This window comes from Temnothorax longispinosus, chromosome 6, assembly GCF_030848805.1.
Source record: "Temnothorax longispinosus isolate EJ_2023e chromosome 6, Tlon_JGU_v1, whole genome shotgun sequence".
NCBI lineage: Eukaryota > Metazoa > Arthropoda > Insecta > Hymenoptera > Formicidae > Temnothorax > Temnothorax longispinosus.
Genome location: NC_092363.1, coordinates 20,295,724 through 20,314,679, shown reverse-complemented (window position 1 = coordinate 20,314,679; position 18,956 = coordinate 20,295,724). Strand labels below are relative to the sequence as shown.

Sequence of the window (18,956 nt, the reverse complement as noted above, 5' to 3'; positions counted from 1 at the left end):
ACGATAACGGAACTAAAATTGGCGTGCTTAGGAAGCTGCGGTACTCCCGTATGCGAAGGAGACAAAGAAGAGTTGGTAAAGGGTGGCTCCTCCACTAACGGACAAAGTGTTAGTAGTGAAGAAGGAGTGCTACTTGCCGGAACGAGCGTTTTTGTTCTCCAACCAGGCGAAAAACGAGGTAAGCCAAGTCCACTGTCGACGAATTATAACTGTTTTTGTTACTATTACATATATTATTATCATTATTCTTAATACGTCATTCTATCTATTCTTCTTCATCTTATAAAGGAAAATAGAGAGTCAATTTCCAATTCATAAAATTCTTGATTTGTCTTTTTCTTGTAGACTCGTAATGACTTTGATTTTTTACTGTCTTTTTTTTCTCGTCTTAAAGAAAGTTCTTTATCAATACTAATAAAAAGTTGATAACAATACACAGTACACGATATATTACAAAAGTACATTTTACAACACAATTAACGAAGAAATACTTAGCAACTCGCAATTATTTAGAACTTAGCAATTATTTAAAAAGTACAAAGTGAAAGTGAACTTTTAATTATTTTTTAAGAGAAGTTGCGCTTTTCTAATCGAAAATCCGTTTGATTTAAATATGCAAAGTATCTCTCTCTATCACAATTTGATAAAGAGATCAATGAAAATGACTAAATTAACGTCCGCTGAAATTTTTTACAGCATCTGCTTTTCTCGGCAGTTAATTTTGATAAGCTGTCGTGACTTGAAAAGTATGTTGCCATAGTATGTAGTCTGGAATGTGTGTGCGGTCTTCTTCTCTCTTTGCTCCCTTATTGCTTCTCTTGCGTATATGTCCCATTTACGTCTTCTTCCCGTGCATCGCGAAATGGTCGCCTGTCGTATCTCTTCGTTATTCTGACCTGCATTTGAATCGCTTCGACACGCAACTTGCCAGGGGCTGTCATCAAATTATAATGTGTACTCAAGCTGGCATAAGTGATCTCATTCCGCTTATCACACTTCTGGACTTTTTCGTCAGTCCATCCGGCATACAATCCCACGCTATAATTTCCACAACCGGTCGTCAAGGATATCCTCGTGAATTTATGTCGTTAAATTAATTATACTATTTTATAGAAATAAACTGAATATTTTCTTATCTCGGTAGATCCCGTGTAAAATAAAATAATGTAATTTTCAACAAGAGAGATAAAAGTAATAATATTAAAATCATTAAAACAAATTAGAGTTAAAAGACATTGTCATCAAAAGTAAAATTTATCGTTGAAAAATTATTGCATCGCACACGTTTATATATTTTAATACTTACATAAAACTTCTCTTTCATTAAATTGCTATTTGAACAAATGCAACTTGTACACTAATACTGTAATTAATGGTGTTTCCATTACAACGCACGTACAAACTTACAAATACACGAATGCCTGTATCACGATACGAAAATTACATAGTAGTTCCTTCACATTCTCAGTTGTACAAACATTGTACGACGACGGCAGCGTGCACCCGCTGTGGCTTCTGTGGCTGGCGGTGGCACTCGGGATATTATTCCTCATCATGCTCATTATCAACATATTCCTGTGTTCGGCGATGACCTGTAGCTGCACCCGGACCGACATTATCGAGAAGGAGCCGTCAATCATTGAGGATTACGATCCGTACCGCAGCTGGCACGGTTCTCAATACGGGTCGAGGTTTGACTTAATTACCTATCTAAAAGCGAATCGCGTGACTTGCCGACAAAGTATCTCTATTAATTGCGCCAATAATATATGATTACGTATAACCGTACGGCATCCACCAGGCGATGCTTACTTAAGTGGCTCGAATCGATTATTAATAAGTTAATGAAATTGCCGTCAGATTGCGAATTAATTGATACATATATGTGTATGTATATATATATTTGAAATAATTGATTATAAAAAATTCGACAATCTGAAGATGTACGATCAAAGAATCTTAAGCATAAATTGCTCTCGGAAATTGATCGTGACCTTTCTAAGTAAAGTAGTATTTAACATCGCAGAGTCACGATAACGGCAATTAATATTTCACATTACACATCATGACATCATGCGATGGCGTGCCTTGAACGAGACCCCTTCTTGTGTTCAGGTATTCGTTAAACGGAAAGCAAGGATACGCCTCCGGGGGATCCACCATGAATTCCACGAGGTCGATATCGACGAATAGCGATCACTACGCGATAGTGCACTCCCGACCAGGAAGTAGATACTCCGGTCCTGGACAGAAGCATCATCATCATCACAGAGGGCCGCCATCCAACATCGGTTCGCACTACTCCGGAAAGTGACGTTTCCGTTAGCTTCATTTATCAAAAAAACTAGAACTCCATTGTTTTTTTTAACGTTACTCTAATTAAAACACAAATTTTATGTATATGCGTCGCTATGGCATTATCCCAACCGCACGAGTGACAGGCATTCGGTTCAACCATAAAACTGCCGATGCAACCTTAGAAGAATTTAAAATATTACATAAGAGGTATAAAGAGTATTGAACAATATTGAACAATGTGTTAACCTTTTTGATTACAAAGGATTATTCGAAGGATTGACTTACGCCATTTACCGCTTTGTGGCTAAAAGTCAACTTGCTACATTTGCCGTACTTGAGATAATATAATAAAAAGAAAACTGTTGCTTTTTAACATTAAAATATAATAAATTAATAATAACGGTTAAGAAAATGTTAATAGATCAAGTTCAATATCACACAATTATCGTCAATTCTCTTTCAACAATTTGAAAATATTTTGCGGCGAATGATGGAATTTGTATAATGCCGAGTATTATGCGTGTTTCACCGTTTTTCTCACGGAGACCTTTTTTATACTTTTGCACTTGTTAATAATATCAACGACAATAAACACCATGATAGATTCGGGAAACGCGGATTAAGTATATATATTAATGAGATAAATTTTCCTACGGATAAGCACGATATAAAACGATACGTATTCACACATTGGTATTTTTATATTTAGCTTTATCATTCGCGAAATGATTCTCGTGCTTTAGACTGCGTATGTATCATAATATAATAGTCATAAGCATAGACACTAGAATTTACAAAACTGTGCATTGATCTTAAATAAGATATATTAGATATAAATGCTTTTTGTACATAAATTCATTAATCTAAAAACATACGTGTCTTTTATTTCTGTCGGCAAATACCACCGGTAATCCGAAATTATGCGAAACGTAGTACCAATTATAGTGGAAAATTTCTTTCCATCGTTGCTTCCCACTTAGTTTATATAATATCCAACTACAAATTTTATGCAGCCATTGTTTATATCGTATTTATAAAATATTTAGAATAATTTTTTATTAATAACCGCAATGGTCTCTCTAATACACTTTCTCTACTAGCTAGTCACATTCGAATTTATGTATTTCTTTCCACGATGTAGTCGACAATCATAGTTTGTACAGTATTTGCATAAAATTATAACTTTTGCGGATGTAATAATAATAATGTTGCTTCAGTAACATGCGCCGAATGAGAGCACCGAGGCCATATTATTAATGCTAATAACGCATCTCATTTTTGTGTTCTCGTTTTGCCAGAACATCTTTTTTTCTACTTTCATATCCGGCTACTCTGTTATGACCTTCTAGGTGGGCGGGCTATGATCACGTAAGAGTCATCACATTTTCTTTGCAAAATATGCTCATTACACCCACTCGACGAAGTACAGTAGTTAACGTTGGACATCTATAAAAACTTAGTCTTTATGCAAAAACTGAGAAATAGATTTGTTAGAAGTCTCCTCTCTTCTTATAAAGAAAAGTAATAATGCCGCATGTCTATAATGGAAATATAAAAATTATTAAATAGTATTTTTAAAAACGATTTATTATTAAAAATACATTTTTATTATAGAATAAAATACGATTGAACGGTCCGCAGCAGTAGACTTGTGCATGCGCCCCTACACAAATATAACTCTCGTTTAAATACTCCATATAAAACACGAAAAATCATATGCTTACGGATGGTAACTGACAATATTTATACGGGTTTAGTTACATGAATAATTACACGAGGACAGGGAAGAGAACTGATATTACTATATAGCTATGTGAATACCGTAAAATTTTCAGTATTACAATATTTACAACGATCGCTGTACCTGCTCGAAAAGTTAATCAAAATAATTGTAGTTAATTTCTTTTACTGTAGCTTTTAATAAAATCGGAGAGATCCTCAAATTAAACAATTTGCGTGAATACTTAACAATAAGACAAAATGTTTGTTTTTATCTTCAAAGACTATGGTTGATAAGAAAGAGTTTTAGCGAAATTAATGAAAAATTATTCAAGACGCACAGGAAACTTTCATGAATTTATCTGCAGTAAAAATATTTGAACTGCACAGTCTAAGAAATAAACATTTAATTTGTAAGACAAAGTAGTATTGTCACATATATTGTTATTTAGCTACCCTCAAAAGTTTGATTAGTACTTTGTGACTTTCTGAAAATGCGATGTGCAAACATAGCGTTAATACCGAGATATACATGACGTTTCCAAATATTAAATATAATTGTCTAAATGCCTTTTAGTCTTCAAGCCTTTTTAGTCTAGTAGTTCAATCTTATAAGATCTACTAATCAATTATAATAATTAACAGATTCATCATTAAAATTGCCATGTATCGACGTTGCAATTAATCTGATTAACCGTAACAATACGTAAATCTCCGTACTGAAGATGGATTAGCTCGATTTAGGTATATTGCATTCCTCATTGCTTGCGCATAATGAATCATGATTCATCGTTCGACGATGAAATCACTTTGTTCATCGTTGCGCCATGAGTGAGCCATTGAATTTTAGATTCGCTTACGAGAAAACGCATAATCAACGTGCTCGTAATACATTTAATTAAACGGCAGGTACGTTTCTCCTTGATATCTCTTTTAAGAGCTATTTCCTATTAAGAATAAAATGATTATACAACAGGTTTAAAAACACAGCATATATTTGCTATCCCACAAAACCGTTTTATCCGCGTCTATTCAAATAGATTGACACATACTGTCACAGTCTCCGAAGCCGACTCGATTGATAGTATAAAAAAAATACATCCTTTCGCTCTCACATCGCGGATTCGCATTGGCTTTTGCACGGTCTCTAAATCGTGCTTCTTAATCCCAGGAACGTTCTCCTTTGCCGAGGCGAGAAAGCGAACGGCCGACTCGAGAAAGCAACAACACCGGACACTCCGCACAACTCGATAGTTCAATGCAAAAGGATTACGATTTAAAAAAAAAAGGATGATTTTTCAGTTGGTATTTTTTTCGCGCTAACGAGGAGACTTGTGCTATGTAAAATAACGTTTTTTTTTTAATTTACCTTAAGCCTTAAAACTAACGGTTTATGAAAAAATATCTCTATGTTAAAAATGGCTATGTTAAATTACCTTTTTAACTTTCTTTTATTTTTATGATAGTTGGGAAAATGGATTTTCTTATTCTTTCCCTTGGCTTGGTAATACCAACTGAAAAATTCGGTTTTACGCTACATTCCTTTTGCATCAAGCCGACATGTTAAGTACGTTTCACGATTACGCTATTAAGTGTTTTGTCTCTCGGCGATTCTAACGAATGTATTTAGCGTATTTAGCGAATGTATTTAGCGTATTTAGAAATGTACCAGGGAAATTTTATCTACACGTATAAGGCACAACATACACGCGCGCGTGCGATTACCTCGCGTATCTAAGAGTAGTGTTTCTGTATATGACCGAACGATTTAAGCGTTAATTGTGAGTTGCGTATATAAATGTATTTTCTATAGAAAATTGAGGCACCATGAATAAACGTACAGCTATTATTGCGCCATATGCGTAGCGCGATATACTAATGATAACGTGTCAGCCTGCATCTCTGTGTCTTCGCGACAGATCAATTTGAAATATCGTCGAATTTCGAAAGGTAATGCAAATGGTAGGTGTAAAAAAAATAAATATTAATGTATTGATATAACCTCGCTGATGTAGCCTCGAGAAGAATGCTAGTCATTAACATCGCAATTTGGACCTTGATACGACATGCTCGAGGTAAAATTTAAGATAGCCGCGCCGATATTACACTAATACTTTCATCGATTTAATTTTATAGGCTGACAGAACAATGACGAAACGCGCAATTTCGGGCATAAGCGCGAATTCACTTCCTAACTAAAAGACTTTTAGGAGCCTGGATCTGTCGAGGGAAACTCGTCACCATTTGTAGTCACGATTAATCGCATGATACATCGTCACAAAGTTATTATATCTCGTTATTATTTTCTCTCCGGCTTTAAACGACAAACAACGTGAAGCGTACGACAAAATGTAGTCACAAAGATGATTAAAATAATAGATTGATCAACGAAAATAAAGTCAAACAATTTACAGTTATATAATATTTAGAGTTATCGTTGTAAGCTTAAATAAATATTATGCTTCACAAATGAAAGATAATTTTTATCTTTGTAAGTAATCGTTTCAAAGTTGATATAGCAGGGTCCTTAAATAATTTTGATAAGTCGCGGATTCCGTGATCGTACAGATCCAGCCTGTTGGAAGGGCATTTATCCTAACGATAATTTTCCGCCTGGACCGCCATCACGGCTTCTCGGCGATGCCCCTCTTACGCTACGTAACCCCGTTACTCCCACATTAATATCTCGTTAAGTATAGTGACTATTTCTACATTATTTACAGAGCGTTACAAACGTTAGCCAGTAACGTTTGTACGTTTCCCGCCGAGATGCTTCACTCGCCACATCGGCATTCGCGGATTCGCCATTGCAGTTACGGATATAAGCCTTACACATCCTGTAGATATTTTTCGAATATTTCTAGAAGACATGCCCAAAATATTTTCCGCGACATGTTTTACAGTGAAATTGATGGTGACAACTAAATTTTAGAATCGTGAATTATAAACGGCAGTGAGTGACAAGCAAGGATGACGCGTAATAGACATAGCATAAATAACAGTGATGGGTGAAGCATCTGTAACACAATAAATTATCAACTGCCGCCAACATTATCTCTCAACGTTAAAGTTATTGTTACCTCTGAGAATGTTCATCGTTTCGCGATGCCCAGCGGGGCGCCGATCGCCTTTTATTAACCCGTTGCCTCGCGAGTCTCCTCAACATCTGACTTTCCTCTCCATCGTCTTTCACGCTCTTATATAGCCACTCTCGCGAGGCAGCGGGTCGACATCCGTCGGATTCCTCGCTCGATCGATCGCCGTTCTCGAGCTGAGAGCACGCTCTCGAGAACGGTTTACGAGGTTGCATAGTTGAAAAAAAAAAATCAATATTACAGGCTCTCTACTTTACAGAAATATGCTACAAGTATCGTATGGACTTTGGAGCGTCTCTCCCTCTCTCAGTTTCTGAGCTCGTCGTTCACACATTAATGGAGGAACGGGTTCAGCGTGTTCAGCGACAGCGGTGGCGTGATGGGTGGCAAATGGTCACCGCAGGTCGGGAAGTTCGGCGGTATTGGCGGCAGATCCGCCTGCGTCCCGACGTGCAGGATCAGATTCATGCCGATCAGTATGTGGAACAAGAAGTGGCAATGGAACAGCCAGTATCCTATAAAGAAGCTCGGCGTTAATTTCTGCTTATAATATTAAAATAATAATTGACGTTGATTATGACGACTATTTTACACCGCAATAGCCTGTGGTGATAAAATTTATAATCAAAGTAATAGTAGCTCTTTTTAGTAGATGTTCATAATTTAGCAGCAATACTTATTGATTTTATCGTTAGAAGTTTGAATTATAATGATTGTAATTAAATTTATTATAATTCTAATTAAATTTATTATAATTAATAATTATTAATGTTATGGTTAATATCATAAAATTATATTAATACCATGCTTGTGAAGCAAATACAAGATTAATGTTGTATTGGTTTAACAAGTGTGTGGGAATAATTTTGTTTAGTATAAATCTTAATATTTTATTATAAGTTATTTCAAATACCACAAACTTTTTTCATTAATATGAAATTAATTTTTATAACAAAAATAGTTCTGCTAATAGCTTTTATTACCCAACTAAATGTTTATTTGCGAAAAATTATTTCTAAAATCGCTACGTACGAAGTTGACCGGATATTTTAGAGTATAGTTGTACAAAACGCACAACAAAGGTAGGTCAGTGCATGCAAATGTGCCGTGACTGCCGTGCAAACTTTCGCAATTATGCGAGCAGCTACGAACGGAAGCCGCTTTGCATCTCATCGGACTATCGCGCGAGAAGTTTTCAATTGTCCTTGTTAACTTACCCGGATTGTCCGCGCGGAAGCGGAAGATGACGTAACCGTTGTTGGGAACAGCGATGGTGTCTTTAGCGGGGGGCAGGTTGAACTCTCTGTGCAGGAGACCTTTCTTATCGAGATCGAGGGCGTGCTTCAAATTGATTTTCTTCACGTTCCTATCGGGAGAACGGCCGATACCGACTACGTTGAACGCGTATCCGTGCAAGTGGAATGGATGCGACAGGTTGGGTTGTTGTACTGTAATCAATCATACACAAAGGCTTAAAAAAAATTACGTAGCTTCATAAGATTAATGAAAACAAATTTGTTTCACAATCAAAAAATTGTGTTGTAATAAAAAAGAAATTATAGGATCAAAAATATAAGACTTGAAAATTTTGCGCTCCTTTTTAACGAAATTTCTTTGAAGTGCATCTTTTTATTCAATACCGGAATAGTCTGTCTGAAGGATAGCTATAGTATAATCATAGTGAATGCGGTGTGCATACCTTCGTCTACGAGAACCACCTCGACGACCGCGTTATATGGAATGTCGACCTGATGTGTACACATACAGTTGGCGCCGCAATCAGCTGGTCTATTATCACCGTTACAGAATTGTTCAGGTGGGATGTCCTCAAGCTGCGAGATTGGAGGCGATGGCGGGAACGTGAACGAGATCTCATCCACGAGGGAAATCACGTGGTCACCGGTCGGCGCAACTGCGGACATATTGGAATTCTACAGTGAATCGTTTTTCGTATATTAAATCAATGTAAAATAAACTCTAAAGTGAAAGAGCTTAAAAATCGTGTAAAATGTTACAAAAAGTTATATGTATATTTTTGTTTAAAAAACTTTAAAACCTCAAATGAATTAAAATATATGCAATTGGAAGACACAACGATGGTTCCGGAACACTCTGTACGTTTCATTCCGTTTCAATATTACAAACGAATGATTTGTGCTTTATTCAGTTTGTTATATTATCGAGCCTCGAAAAAAAAATACCGCCATAGCAAATGTATTTTGTGAAGTACCTAGCAAAATACCTCGCGTAATTTTTGTAGCTTTAGGGATCGCATGGTGTTGCATGCAACGCGTACCTAAATTGTATCCCTTTTCAAAGGGGCACATCTTTCTAAGAAAGCCTAAGAAAATGCAGCGTCTACGCCAAAATCATACGCAATCATCGCGTGATGCGTTTGCTTTTTTTGCGAATTAAGATAGTTATTAGCGCTTTCTTACCGAGGAAGCGATTGTAGGTCTGCGGCTGGAAGACCTCTTCTGGTCTGTACAACAGGAAGCGGAACGGCAGGAAGATCTTCACGTCAGGGCGTTGCTGCAGAATACCCTCATCGATGTGGCGAGCGTTCTTCAGTTGGCTCACGCAAATCGCATCTTCGCGCGGTCGGTTGCAAATGGCATCCAGAGGATTCAGGACCTGAAGAGAAAAGATGCTTGAAGGTTCGTTCCTTGCGCCTTGATCTTTATTAATTTATTAAAAGGCATTCTTAAGTCTATAACTTCTAACAACTAAAAATTGTGTTGTACTAAGCTCACATCGTATACAATTAATTTTTTTACACTTAATATCTAACACGAAGCGTATTCTATGCAATATAAAAGCATATTACTTCCTCACTGCTTGTAATATAGTCGCATTAATCCTTTCAAAAATGTATTCTGAATTATAATTTATAGCCATTCGACAAATTTTTCTTTTAAATAAAAAGATTTTAAATTTGAAGGGATTTTAATTCAATTTCAATTTATCAGAATTTTTCTTCTATACTTAATATTTTGCGTAATATTTTTAAATGTTTTACGCACATCTTTTCTTCTATAACTGATATAGATTAGGAAGCTCTCTATTGTATCGTTTGAGGATAATGTTCAAATCTATCTCTGTTACGTTTCGTTAATATATACAAGTCACATTAAAATTGATGTCTTAGTTGAAACGTACAGATATTATATTGTAGAATTTAAATTTAAATAAAAAATTATAGTTTATTTTTACGATCTATGTAGCGTTTCTTCACTTGTCTCATTCGCACAGATGGCAGTGCATACTGAGAAAAAATTTCATAAGATCACAGAAATTGGATGTATTTTAATTTTATGAGAAAAATTTAATTTTGTCTTTACGTCAAACGAAGAGCTATATGATACGTATATCTTTGATTTCTTAATATAAGAAATAAATATACTTACAACGCCCTGAGGAAGACCAAAGTCATACGTAGGCGGTAGAGTAGATGGTTGATAAGGACCACGAGCATATCGCAGAATACCCAGCTGCTGCGCCCGCTGAATTCCGCATTCTCCGAGAGAACGAAGCTGAATCCAATAAGCGCCGACAGGCTGATCGGCATTTATGACGAAATCGTAACGTTCACCTAAGAGAGAGTACAACTGTATATGCCACTTGGTGCAGGATTGACATTGGAATCAACTTTTATCAGTCTTGAGAAGAACGCACTATTAAGGCGCTGATTGTGTTCAATCAAATCTGTCATAGAAATAATTTTCCTCGATATCATTATTTAAATCAAGCATTTAACTGAATTAATTATTTGCCAAATGACATTTTAACTTATTAAGTTCATGCATTTACAACATGCTTCAGCACGCTTTAGTTATATATATATTTTTTGTGATCTATAATTGTTCTAATATAAAAAAAAATTAATCATCTTTTTAATAATTTTTCTGCTTGCTTTGTTTCATAAATAATTTATTCAATAATTGCTTAATTTTAATAAAAAAGTTTTAATGAATTTGGATTAGTTGCTTTACCTGAGAATGAAATTATGGTATTCACTTGTACTGGCTGCACTGCTTCACCATCGGTGGCGATAACAGTGAGAGTGTGACCCTCGACTGTAATTTGGGAGGGACATACTGATCCGTAGGAATTAATCAATCGGAATCGGTAACGACGGCCTGGAGTTATCGTGAACACTTCGAGAGGCGTGTTCGTCATGAAACCGGTATTAGGATCCTGCAATAAAAAAATACAAGCTGTTAATGCAACAAAATATTAGAAAATAAAAAATATCCGTTTGGTGATTATAATATAAATTCATTTTTTTACAATAATTTACACGTTGCATGAAATGTCTGAAAAATCGTAAATTTTATTCGCAATTTATATTCAGAAATATAAATCTGCTTGGAAAAAAATTGTGTCATAAATTGTAAATTAAAATCTGCTTATCTAATAATGTTAGATAATATTGTTCTCTGTTCAGTATCAATTAATATCCATAAGTAACGTACCCTAAATTGACCTTTCCCGTTGATCAGCGCGCTTTCTGGTGCTTGACCAATGTTGACTGCAAGGCGGCCAGGGAAACGTTCGATAGCGCTCTCGTGGAACCAGTCACTGATGAGTACTACGTGCGTGGTTAAATCGTAATCGTACAGATTGCTGTTGGGATCCTTGCTCGGTGGCTGTCGGATTATTACGCTTCCGTAGACACCATCTATTTTTTGCATGCCAGTGTGAGCATGCCAGAAGTGTGTACCCTCATTTCCGGCTGTCCATTGATACCTTCATATGCCACATAATTATTTTATTTTATTTTATGAATCATAAAATTTTCATGTAAATTTTACAATGTATACATATGTTAAATGTGTATGTTGTATATTTATGAAGCTTAATTCAAATTTTGAAAAGCATTTATGAAGACATTTCTTCGATAATCATTATATATATCATTTTAAAATGATGTATAAGCTTCTTAAATCTTTAGACGTCTTTTTTTAAAACATCAAGTAAAATTCTCAGTTTTTTCAAATTATGACAAATTTAATAAAATGTTTTGTCATTTTATTAAACGGAGATAATCTACAAAAATAAAAAAAAATTACATGCTCTATATCAGCAAATAATTAAAAATTACAGTTTTTCTTCAATAAACGATATAAATTTGTTATAAAAAATATATATTTGCTAAAAGTAAGATTACGTACCTGAACGTATTACCCAATTGAATAGGACACTGCGTTACGAAAGGTACACCATCGTAATATTGAGATCCTCTTTGCCATACGCCATGCCAGTGAATCGTGACTTCCATTCCTTCTATACGATTTTCTACGTCAATAACGACTTTGTCACCCTGACACACCTGAATGCTCGGTCCAGGGATCATCCTGTTCGTGGTTAAGATACCTCGTTCCACTCCGTCCGCCAAGACACACTGACACTCGCTCCACACGGTGTTGGTAGCGTTCGGCGTGCATATTTGACACGCTCTGAAAATTCATGTTTACACAATACTAGTTAAAAAAGTTAAGCAATACATATATCCTAAAAAAATTGCAACTCTATATAGACATATAGAGCAGCTCAGTTTTCAACAATATTTTTGTCAATAAAAATTAATACCAATTTAAAAGAAAATCTATTTTTCTGGAAAAAGATTATTTGTGTAAAAATTATAAATTATAATTTGCTTTGCGAACCATACATAAAAACAATATTAATATTACTAAATAAAATGATAAAGTAATTATGTAAATAAAATAATTATTAAATAAAGTAATATCCTAAATTTTAAAAATTATAAATATAAAATAATATAATAATTTTTTTTAGTCGTTTTACACAGCTTCTATCGTTAAAAGTTAATCGAAAATACTTCGTAGAGATGTACTTACGCGCCGAGTACGGTGTAATGCTCGAGTGTGAAGTGATAATAGCATATTCTGGGGGGCTCGTTCTCACGGCAGGCGCGAGCGCACTCGTCAGGCGATGAGAGCGACGGATTTCGGCGCAATTCGGCGGTAGAGCGTTCATTATAATTGAGAGGCCGCGTCCTCGGCGGCCTCATCGTCACTCCCCGAGTGCCGAGGTTGTCCTCCCCGCCGAAACCGCTACGGAATACACCACTGGTCGGGTGAGTTTGCACCAGGCCATGGGCTGTAGGGAAGAAAGTCCCGCGGTTGTCTTGAGAGAAGATATTGGTTGATTTGACGGGACTCCAGAAGGACGACACTGACTGAGCCGCTGTTACTTGATCTGGAACTAATATATGACATTCGAATAAAAATTCGAGAGAGATATAGCTAGTATTCAATTAAAGAAGAAACAATAAGAAATATTAGATTAAAATGTAATCAATGCAAGAAGCAGGTCCATTTAAGCAAGGTACATTTTAAGAATAGTTAACATGCATATGAAATGTTAATTAATACACACAAAAGTTATGTGCGTGTGAGCTTATGTCGTTCTCATAGGATTATTCAAACTTTATCTTTAATTACTTTGACGTATAGTGAGATTGAAAACAGACAAAATGCAGTTTTATCAAATTTCAGAAAAAATAAACATCATTAATATTTTTTTAAATATTTTCTTAACGTTATGCATTCGAGTTATTTACAGAATATTGCAGAATATTATTTCTGAGAAATTTCATTCTTCTTAATTTAGTAATAACTTGCGCAAAACGCAAAGTCTTGTTAGCTTTCCGTTTCACAGATTAATTCAATTGCAATAGAAAATAGCTTTCCACAAGAAAATTTTAAATGAGAAGCCATAAAAGATATAAAACAGAACTCGTGTCTAGGCATTTATTCTTCTATTCGTAAACACACTGGATTTCCAACTTGCGAAATAGTAGTCCCTTGTTACTCGCGAATTTTTGTACGACCAGCGTGTGATATATCATTATTTTGTCGTAAGTTACGAACGGTGGCGTAACTCTATCATTACGAGCTGTCTTTCTGTTTCTATTCCGGAATTGATTAGTCGTGTGAGAATACGATGCAGAAGAAGCAGGAAAAGTTTGACTACAGTAATTCAACTCGTTACGTATCACGTTTAATAGAATTTCTTTCAATTTGCAACAATTCATGAATAGCTACGTGTACATCGAAGTCGAAACACCCGAATCGAACATTTTCAATGTAAATTGATATTCTGCAAAATCTTCTAAAACTTTCCATCGCGATTTGCAGTCCCGCAATGTTTGTACATACTTATTACGTTCGCGGACAATTGGGTCGTAGCTCAGAAAATCAGAATATCGTCCGGAGAGCGGAAATGATTTTCGAGTAGAGTAGAAAGCTGCCTTTTTCGCAATACTGTCAGATTTAGATTAGGTCTAATAAGTGCACTTGAATACAAGACGTGAAAGTTCGATGAAGTCCTGACATTCCTGCGCAGATATAAAACGGCATTCTTGTTTAGAGAGGTATATTCCGATTGTAATTTAAGAGATCCTACGCGTCTTCTTAGTCGCGAATTAAGTGATTTGTACTCGCAATATTATAAAACCTTCACAGGCTTTACATATTTTTATTTTTATCGATTGTAAATAAGTGAGTATATTAAACTGTAACTATGTATATCTTTGCATTGAGTCTAAGTTCCACTTTTCGTAAACAAGCATATTTTTTTAAAATTTATGAGAAATTAAGAAATTCTAAAAAATTTTATTTCGTACTTCCAATCCAACTTTTTTTAATAGTATCAATACCCGAGACTTAAATATCTGAGATTGAAATTTCTATGTATTTGTATGTAATTGGATGATCGTTATCGGATATTGCTATTTTCAGAAAGTACCTTTATTAATTTCGTCATTGCATAACAGATCAGATTAGCTTCTTCGACACAGAATTCCATGAATCAAAAAGAAAGAGAAAACTATTCGCGTATTGTAAGTCACGTTTGACGTCAGCAAAGGCATACTGCAATGCGATAGAATGCGCTATATTAGTAAAGATCAGCTACCATTGTCTGTTGTAAGATCTTCAGATCTATCTCGTGGGATTTTACAGATATGATGTTTTACCGATTGATCGTAAATGCTCGATCGGATAAGTACGAATTCAATAACATTCTAGTTTATATGATGTAAATCTAGAATTATTGCCCGATTTTTACATTACAATAATTAATGTTACATTAATTTTAATTAAGCAATATCTTAAAATATTGAATATAAAATTGTCTTTTAAATCAGATTTTACATTTATTTCATATAAATTTTACATTTTTAATTTGGCCAAAAATAAAAAAATTGTATTGGAATCAAATATTAGGTATTTTTATACTGAGCGAATGCACTTCGTTAATCATACATCTATATGTGAAAAATCAATGCAAATTTACAATCTTTGTCGACAGGAAACGAAAATGGCGTTTTTCAATAACTGCAACAAGTTCAGCGTGATTATTACTGTAACACAACTTTGTGTCGCTTCTTTGCGGTGGCACCGACATCTCCCGTTCTTATACTCAAGCGAAACTATTTTCTTACTTTTTATCGAATTGCTTTCTTTCAGTGTAATGATTTGCAGCGTCTCTTTGAGATTGTTACCGAGATAACCGCAGAAAATTTCTGCAACATCCTTGAATACACATCACTAGCATATTATGTACACAATAGATTAAAATAAAAAGTTATAAGCCAATAAAAGAATATTAAAATAATTTAATAAAATTTTTGAAAATTATTCGTTTGCAGCGAATTCGGGATCAGATAGGTACAATTGAAAATTAATTTTGTGTGTGACCAAAAAGCTTTTATAATAATATAAAAGTAACAAAACTACATTTTAATTCATATTATTTCGAGATATTTGAAGTCTTTAACTTCAAAAGAAATTACATTTCATAAATCCAAATCTATTCAAAATGTTATATAAATTATTTTTTCCTTAATTATTGAAATCTTTTTATATTTATAATTGTTTGTCTGTTTTCAATGACGCTGTAAATCACTCTGGATTGTTCTACTCTGATTCATTCTGTGATTACGTAGACGACTTAATGTGAGCGATTAATTCTGCGATCGGTCGCGTTTCGGACCCCGCGAAATTGCATCGGGGTACAAATACTACAAATGCGCGCCGTGCGCTAGTTAATTTTTTCCCATCAGAATCGTTACGTGTTACACGGCGAGTGATGTAACGGGGCACGTATTGAATTACGAGTTCCTGCGATCTGTCCGATCGAGTTGGATCGACGTCGATCTGATAGACATCGAAGTCGGAGTTTTCTGGCCGTAACGCACCGCGAGAAATACCATTCCGACTGCCGAATGATTTATACTCCGATAAAAGTCATGGTGCGCAGCACCACCGTGTTGCATTTCGCTATTTTGCCGCACGCCGATTCTACGAAATTTATCCGCCAGTCGACAAAATAACGAACGACTTACTATGGTCCAGTTCCGTAAGTCATGCCTGTTTGTCCATATAAGAATTTTTCATCCGCCAGTTATCGCCTGGGAGAGCCTGTAATCCGCGAGAGTCTGTATTGTCGAGAACATTATTTATTGATTGATGCTTTCACGTTGATTATACGTTTTATAGGTGTATGATACATTTCCGTATGATACGCAAGATTGCAAAAAAATTCATTTTGCACTTAATATTTGCAAAACAATAATGGGAACAGAAAAACATGCTGTAAATCTCATTACGCACTTGGATTTAAAAATATATTTTTGAGTCACGATTTTATGTGTGTTGCTCAAAGACGATAGGTACATGTAACATGTACAAATTTTATACATATATATTTTAATAGAATATACAATATTTTAATTTTAACAAATAAACAGTATATAAAACTATGAATTTAATTTATATATTAAGAAAATATATAAATTACATTGCGTGTTTCAATTATAAATTCTGCGCTGAATTTTTTAGTACGTACGAAGGGCCAGGTTTCTTAGAATATTTTTTTTAAATATTCGTGTTTCGTTAAAAAGAAGTTTTTATTGAAGAAAGTCTGAGACAAAAGAGATTTCTGAATCTTTGCCGTGAAAAATCCACTTGCGCGCCCGGTAGGAACCGTCACATGGATGCTCGCCGTGACGATGACAATGCGGCGATGAAGCAACGTCGTGCTAGCTCGGTCGCGTCATTTAGAGCGAGTGCATAATGCGGGCGTGTAACGACTAGCCCTCGCGACTTGGCTGTTTATTATACCGGGCGGGATGGGTGACGGCGTTGTTGTAAAACGATTTAGTCGTAAGTCACAGTTGTGCAAGGAAAAAAAAACAATGAATTAAGTAAGACAAAATCACGCTTTCACGCTGCCCCGCCGCTCCTTTCGCGCGGCAATTAATTCGCCACACTGCTATTTTTACCGCCTGCCACGATTGTTCGACCGGTTTCCGAGTAACGGTACATCCTGAGGCAAGACCGATGCTCTCGCGATTGTCCATATAATCGCTGCTGACGTAACGAGCGACTTCTGCAATGCGCGCTCCGTCAACTGATATTCTACATTTTGATATATTCGCTTTTATATAATATCGTAGAGCTGGTCGGATTATGAATATAGACGTACCAAAGCAGAACGTCGAGAAGTTGCAGGTTCTCCGTAGCAAATGTCGCGAAACGCAAACGTCTCGATCGTTTCTACTGAAATTAACTATCTAAATTTCGACACGAAAAACGTTACTTTCGAGTTAATTATATGTATTCTACTATAATTCGAGCTTTCGCGAGAGTATTGATCATCTAACTTGACGTCGAACTCGTGTAATGACACAAAAAACAAACACGGCACAACGTGTAATTTACATAATTTTCTCTTCCGCGTGCTTTGGTGATTGGCATTGATTTCTTTTTTTTATGTTTGCGCCAGAAGAAGAATTAGAAAAATCGGTGAAAGCATTCAGAGAAAACCCATCAAATTCGACAATTGAGAGATAAACTCTGAGCATCGCATATTTCTCTGTACCGTGCTCTTTGCAATTTTCGTTTTTACACCAGCAGCAATTTATATATTATGCATGAATTGCTTACTCTTCTATTTTGCTTGTTTAATTTACACCTGTAAGCTATAAAGATTGTTATAATTTTCTTAAATCGTAGTAGTTGAAAGATTTAAAATTCCATTCATTTCTTCTCTGAATGTAAATACTTATCCTGTTAATGTCAAATTTCTTTCTGTTTCATTCTGTATTGCATTAATAAAGTATACTATTTTCTTTATTTCATACAATACTTATATTCAATATATTCAATTTACAATCTTACAAAAGAAACGTCATTTGCAGTCAAAGATTTAACGTTGCCTTTCTAGTATCGAAACAGAAGTTACAGCTCATTTTCGGTTGATTGGCACGCGATCTCGCGTGTCCGGTCAGTCGCACTTTCTTCGATCACTTCACATCTCTTTCCTTTTCTTTCACGCAATTTGACACCCTGCATAATAATGCACATTTCTGGCGTGTGATTAAGTTCACGCCTGGCAAGACCCTTCAGAGACGTCGGTATCCGCCCCCATTAATTATCTTATGTTACTTTAACAGCTTTAACTGAACGGAACCGCCTTTCAACCAACTCAGTTTTTTACAACTCAGAACAGACAGTTCCTTTTTCCATATATTTTATTTTGTTTTATTTGGACTGCTTTTGATATCTGAATGAAATTGGACCATCCTTTCAGCGTCAGAGGAAGTGTTTCAAGACTATACATGTACCGTTTAAAAACATTTTTGAAAAAAGTTGTGAGCAACAATACAAGACAGAGCAAGAATTCGTGATATTATACAAAATTTCACAACTATTAGCGATTGTGTTTTCGTTCATTGATACTTTCCAGGCAATAAAGCATTATCGTTTGCGAGTACATCGACGTCTTCTACGAAATCAGGAGCGACGGTCG

General features: G+C 35.4%; 2 protein-coding genes across 5 annotated transcripts in view; one reads left to right on the top strand and one right to left on the bottom strand.

Moving 5' to 3' along the window:
• LOC139814309 (uncharacterized) overlaps nt 1-3,170 on the top strand; it is a 28,622-nt gene extending 25,452 nt beyond the window's left edge. Inside the window, exons 7-9 of one of the 2 annotated variants that reach the window (XM_071780489.1) lie at nt 32-178; nt 1,469-1,685; nt 2,116-3,170. In XM_071780489.1, the coding sequence (XP_071636590.1) occupies nt 32-178; nt 1,469-1,685; nt 2,116-2,314 (563 nt within the window). In that variant the 3' untranslated portion in view covers nt 2,315-3,170. Of the gene's footprint in view, nt 1-31; nt 179-1,468; nt 1,692-2,115 lie in introns of both variants that reach the window. The other variant, XM_071780488.1, reaches the window with a different exon arrangement.
• A 1,276-nt stretch (nt 3,171-4,446) lies between these two features.
• Nucleotides 4,447-18,956, bottom strand: part of LOC139814307 (uncharacterized) — a 62,117-nt gene continuing 47,607 nt past the window's right edge. For all 3 annotated transcript variants that reach the window (XM_071780487.1, XM_071780485.1, XM_071780486.1), the window contains 9 exons: nt 12,977-13,343; nt 12,287-12,571; nt 11,588-11,861; nt 11,105-11,309; nt 10,520-10,704; nt 9,551-9,746; nt 8,812-9,024; nt 8,330-8,560; nt 4,447-7,627 (listed from right to left, as the gene is read on the bottom strand). In XM_071780487.1, coding sequence (XP_071636588.1) covers nt 7,446-7,627; nt 8,330-8,560; nt 8,812-9,024; nt 9,551-9,746; nt 10,520-10,704; nt 11,105-11,309; nt 11,588-11,861; nt 12,287-12,571; nt 12,977-13,343 — 2,138 coding nt within the window. In that variant the 3' untranslated portion in view covers nt 4,447-7,445. The remainder of the gene's footprint in view (nt 7,628-8,329; nt 8,561-8,811; nt 9,025-9,550; nt 9,747-10,519; nt 10,705-11,104; nt 11,310-11,587; nt 11,862-12,286; nt 12,572-12,976; nt 13,344-18,956) is intronic.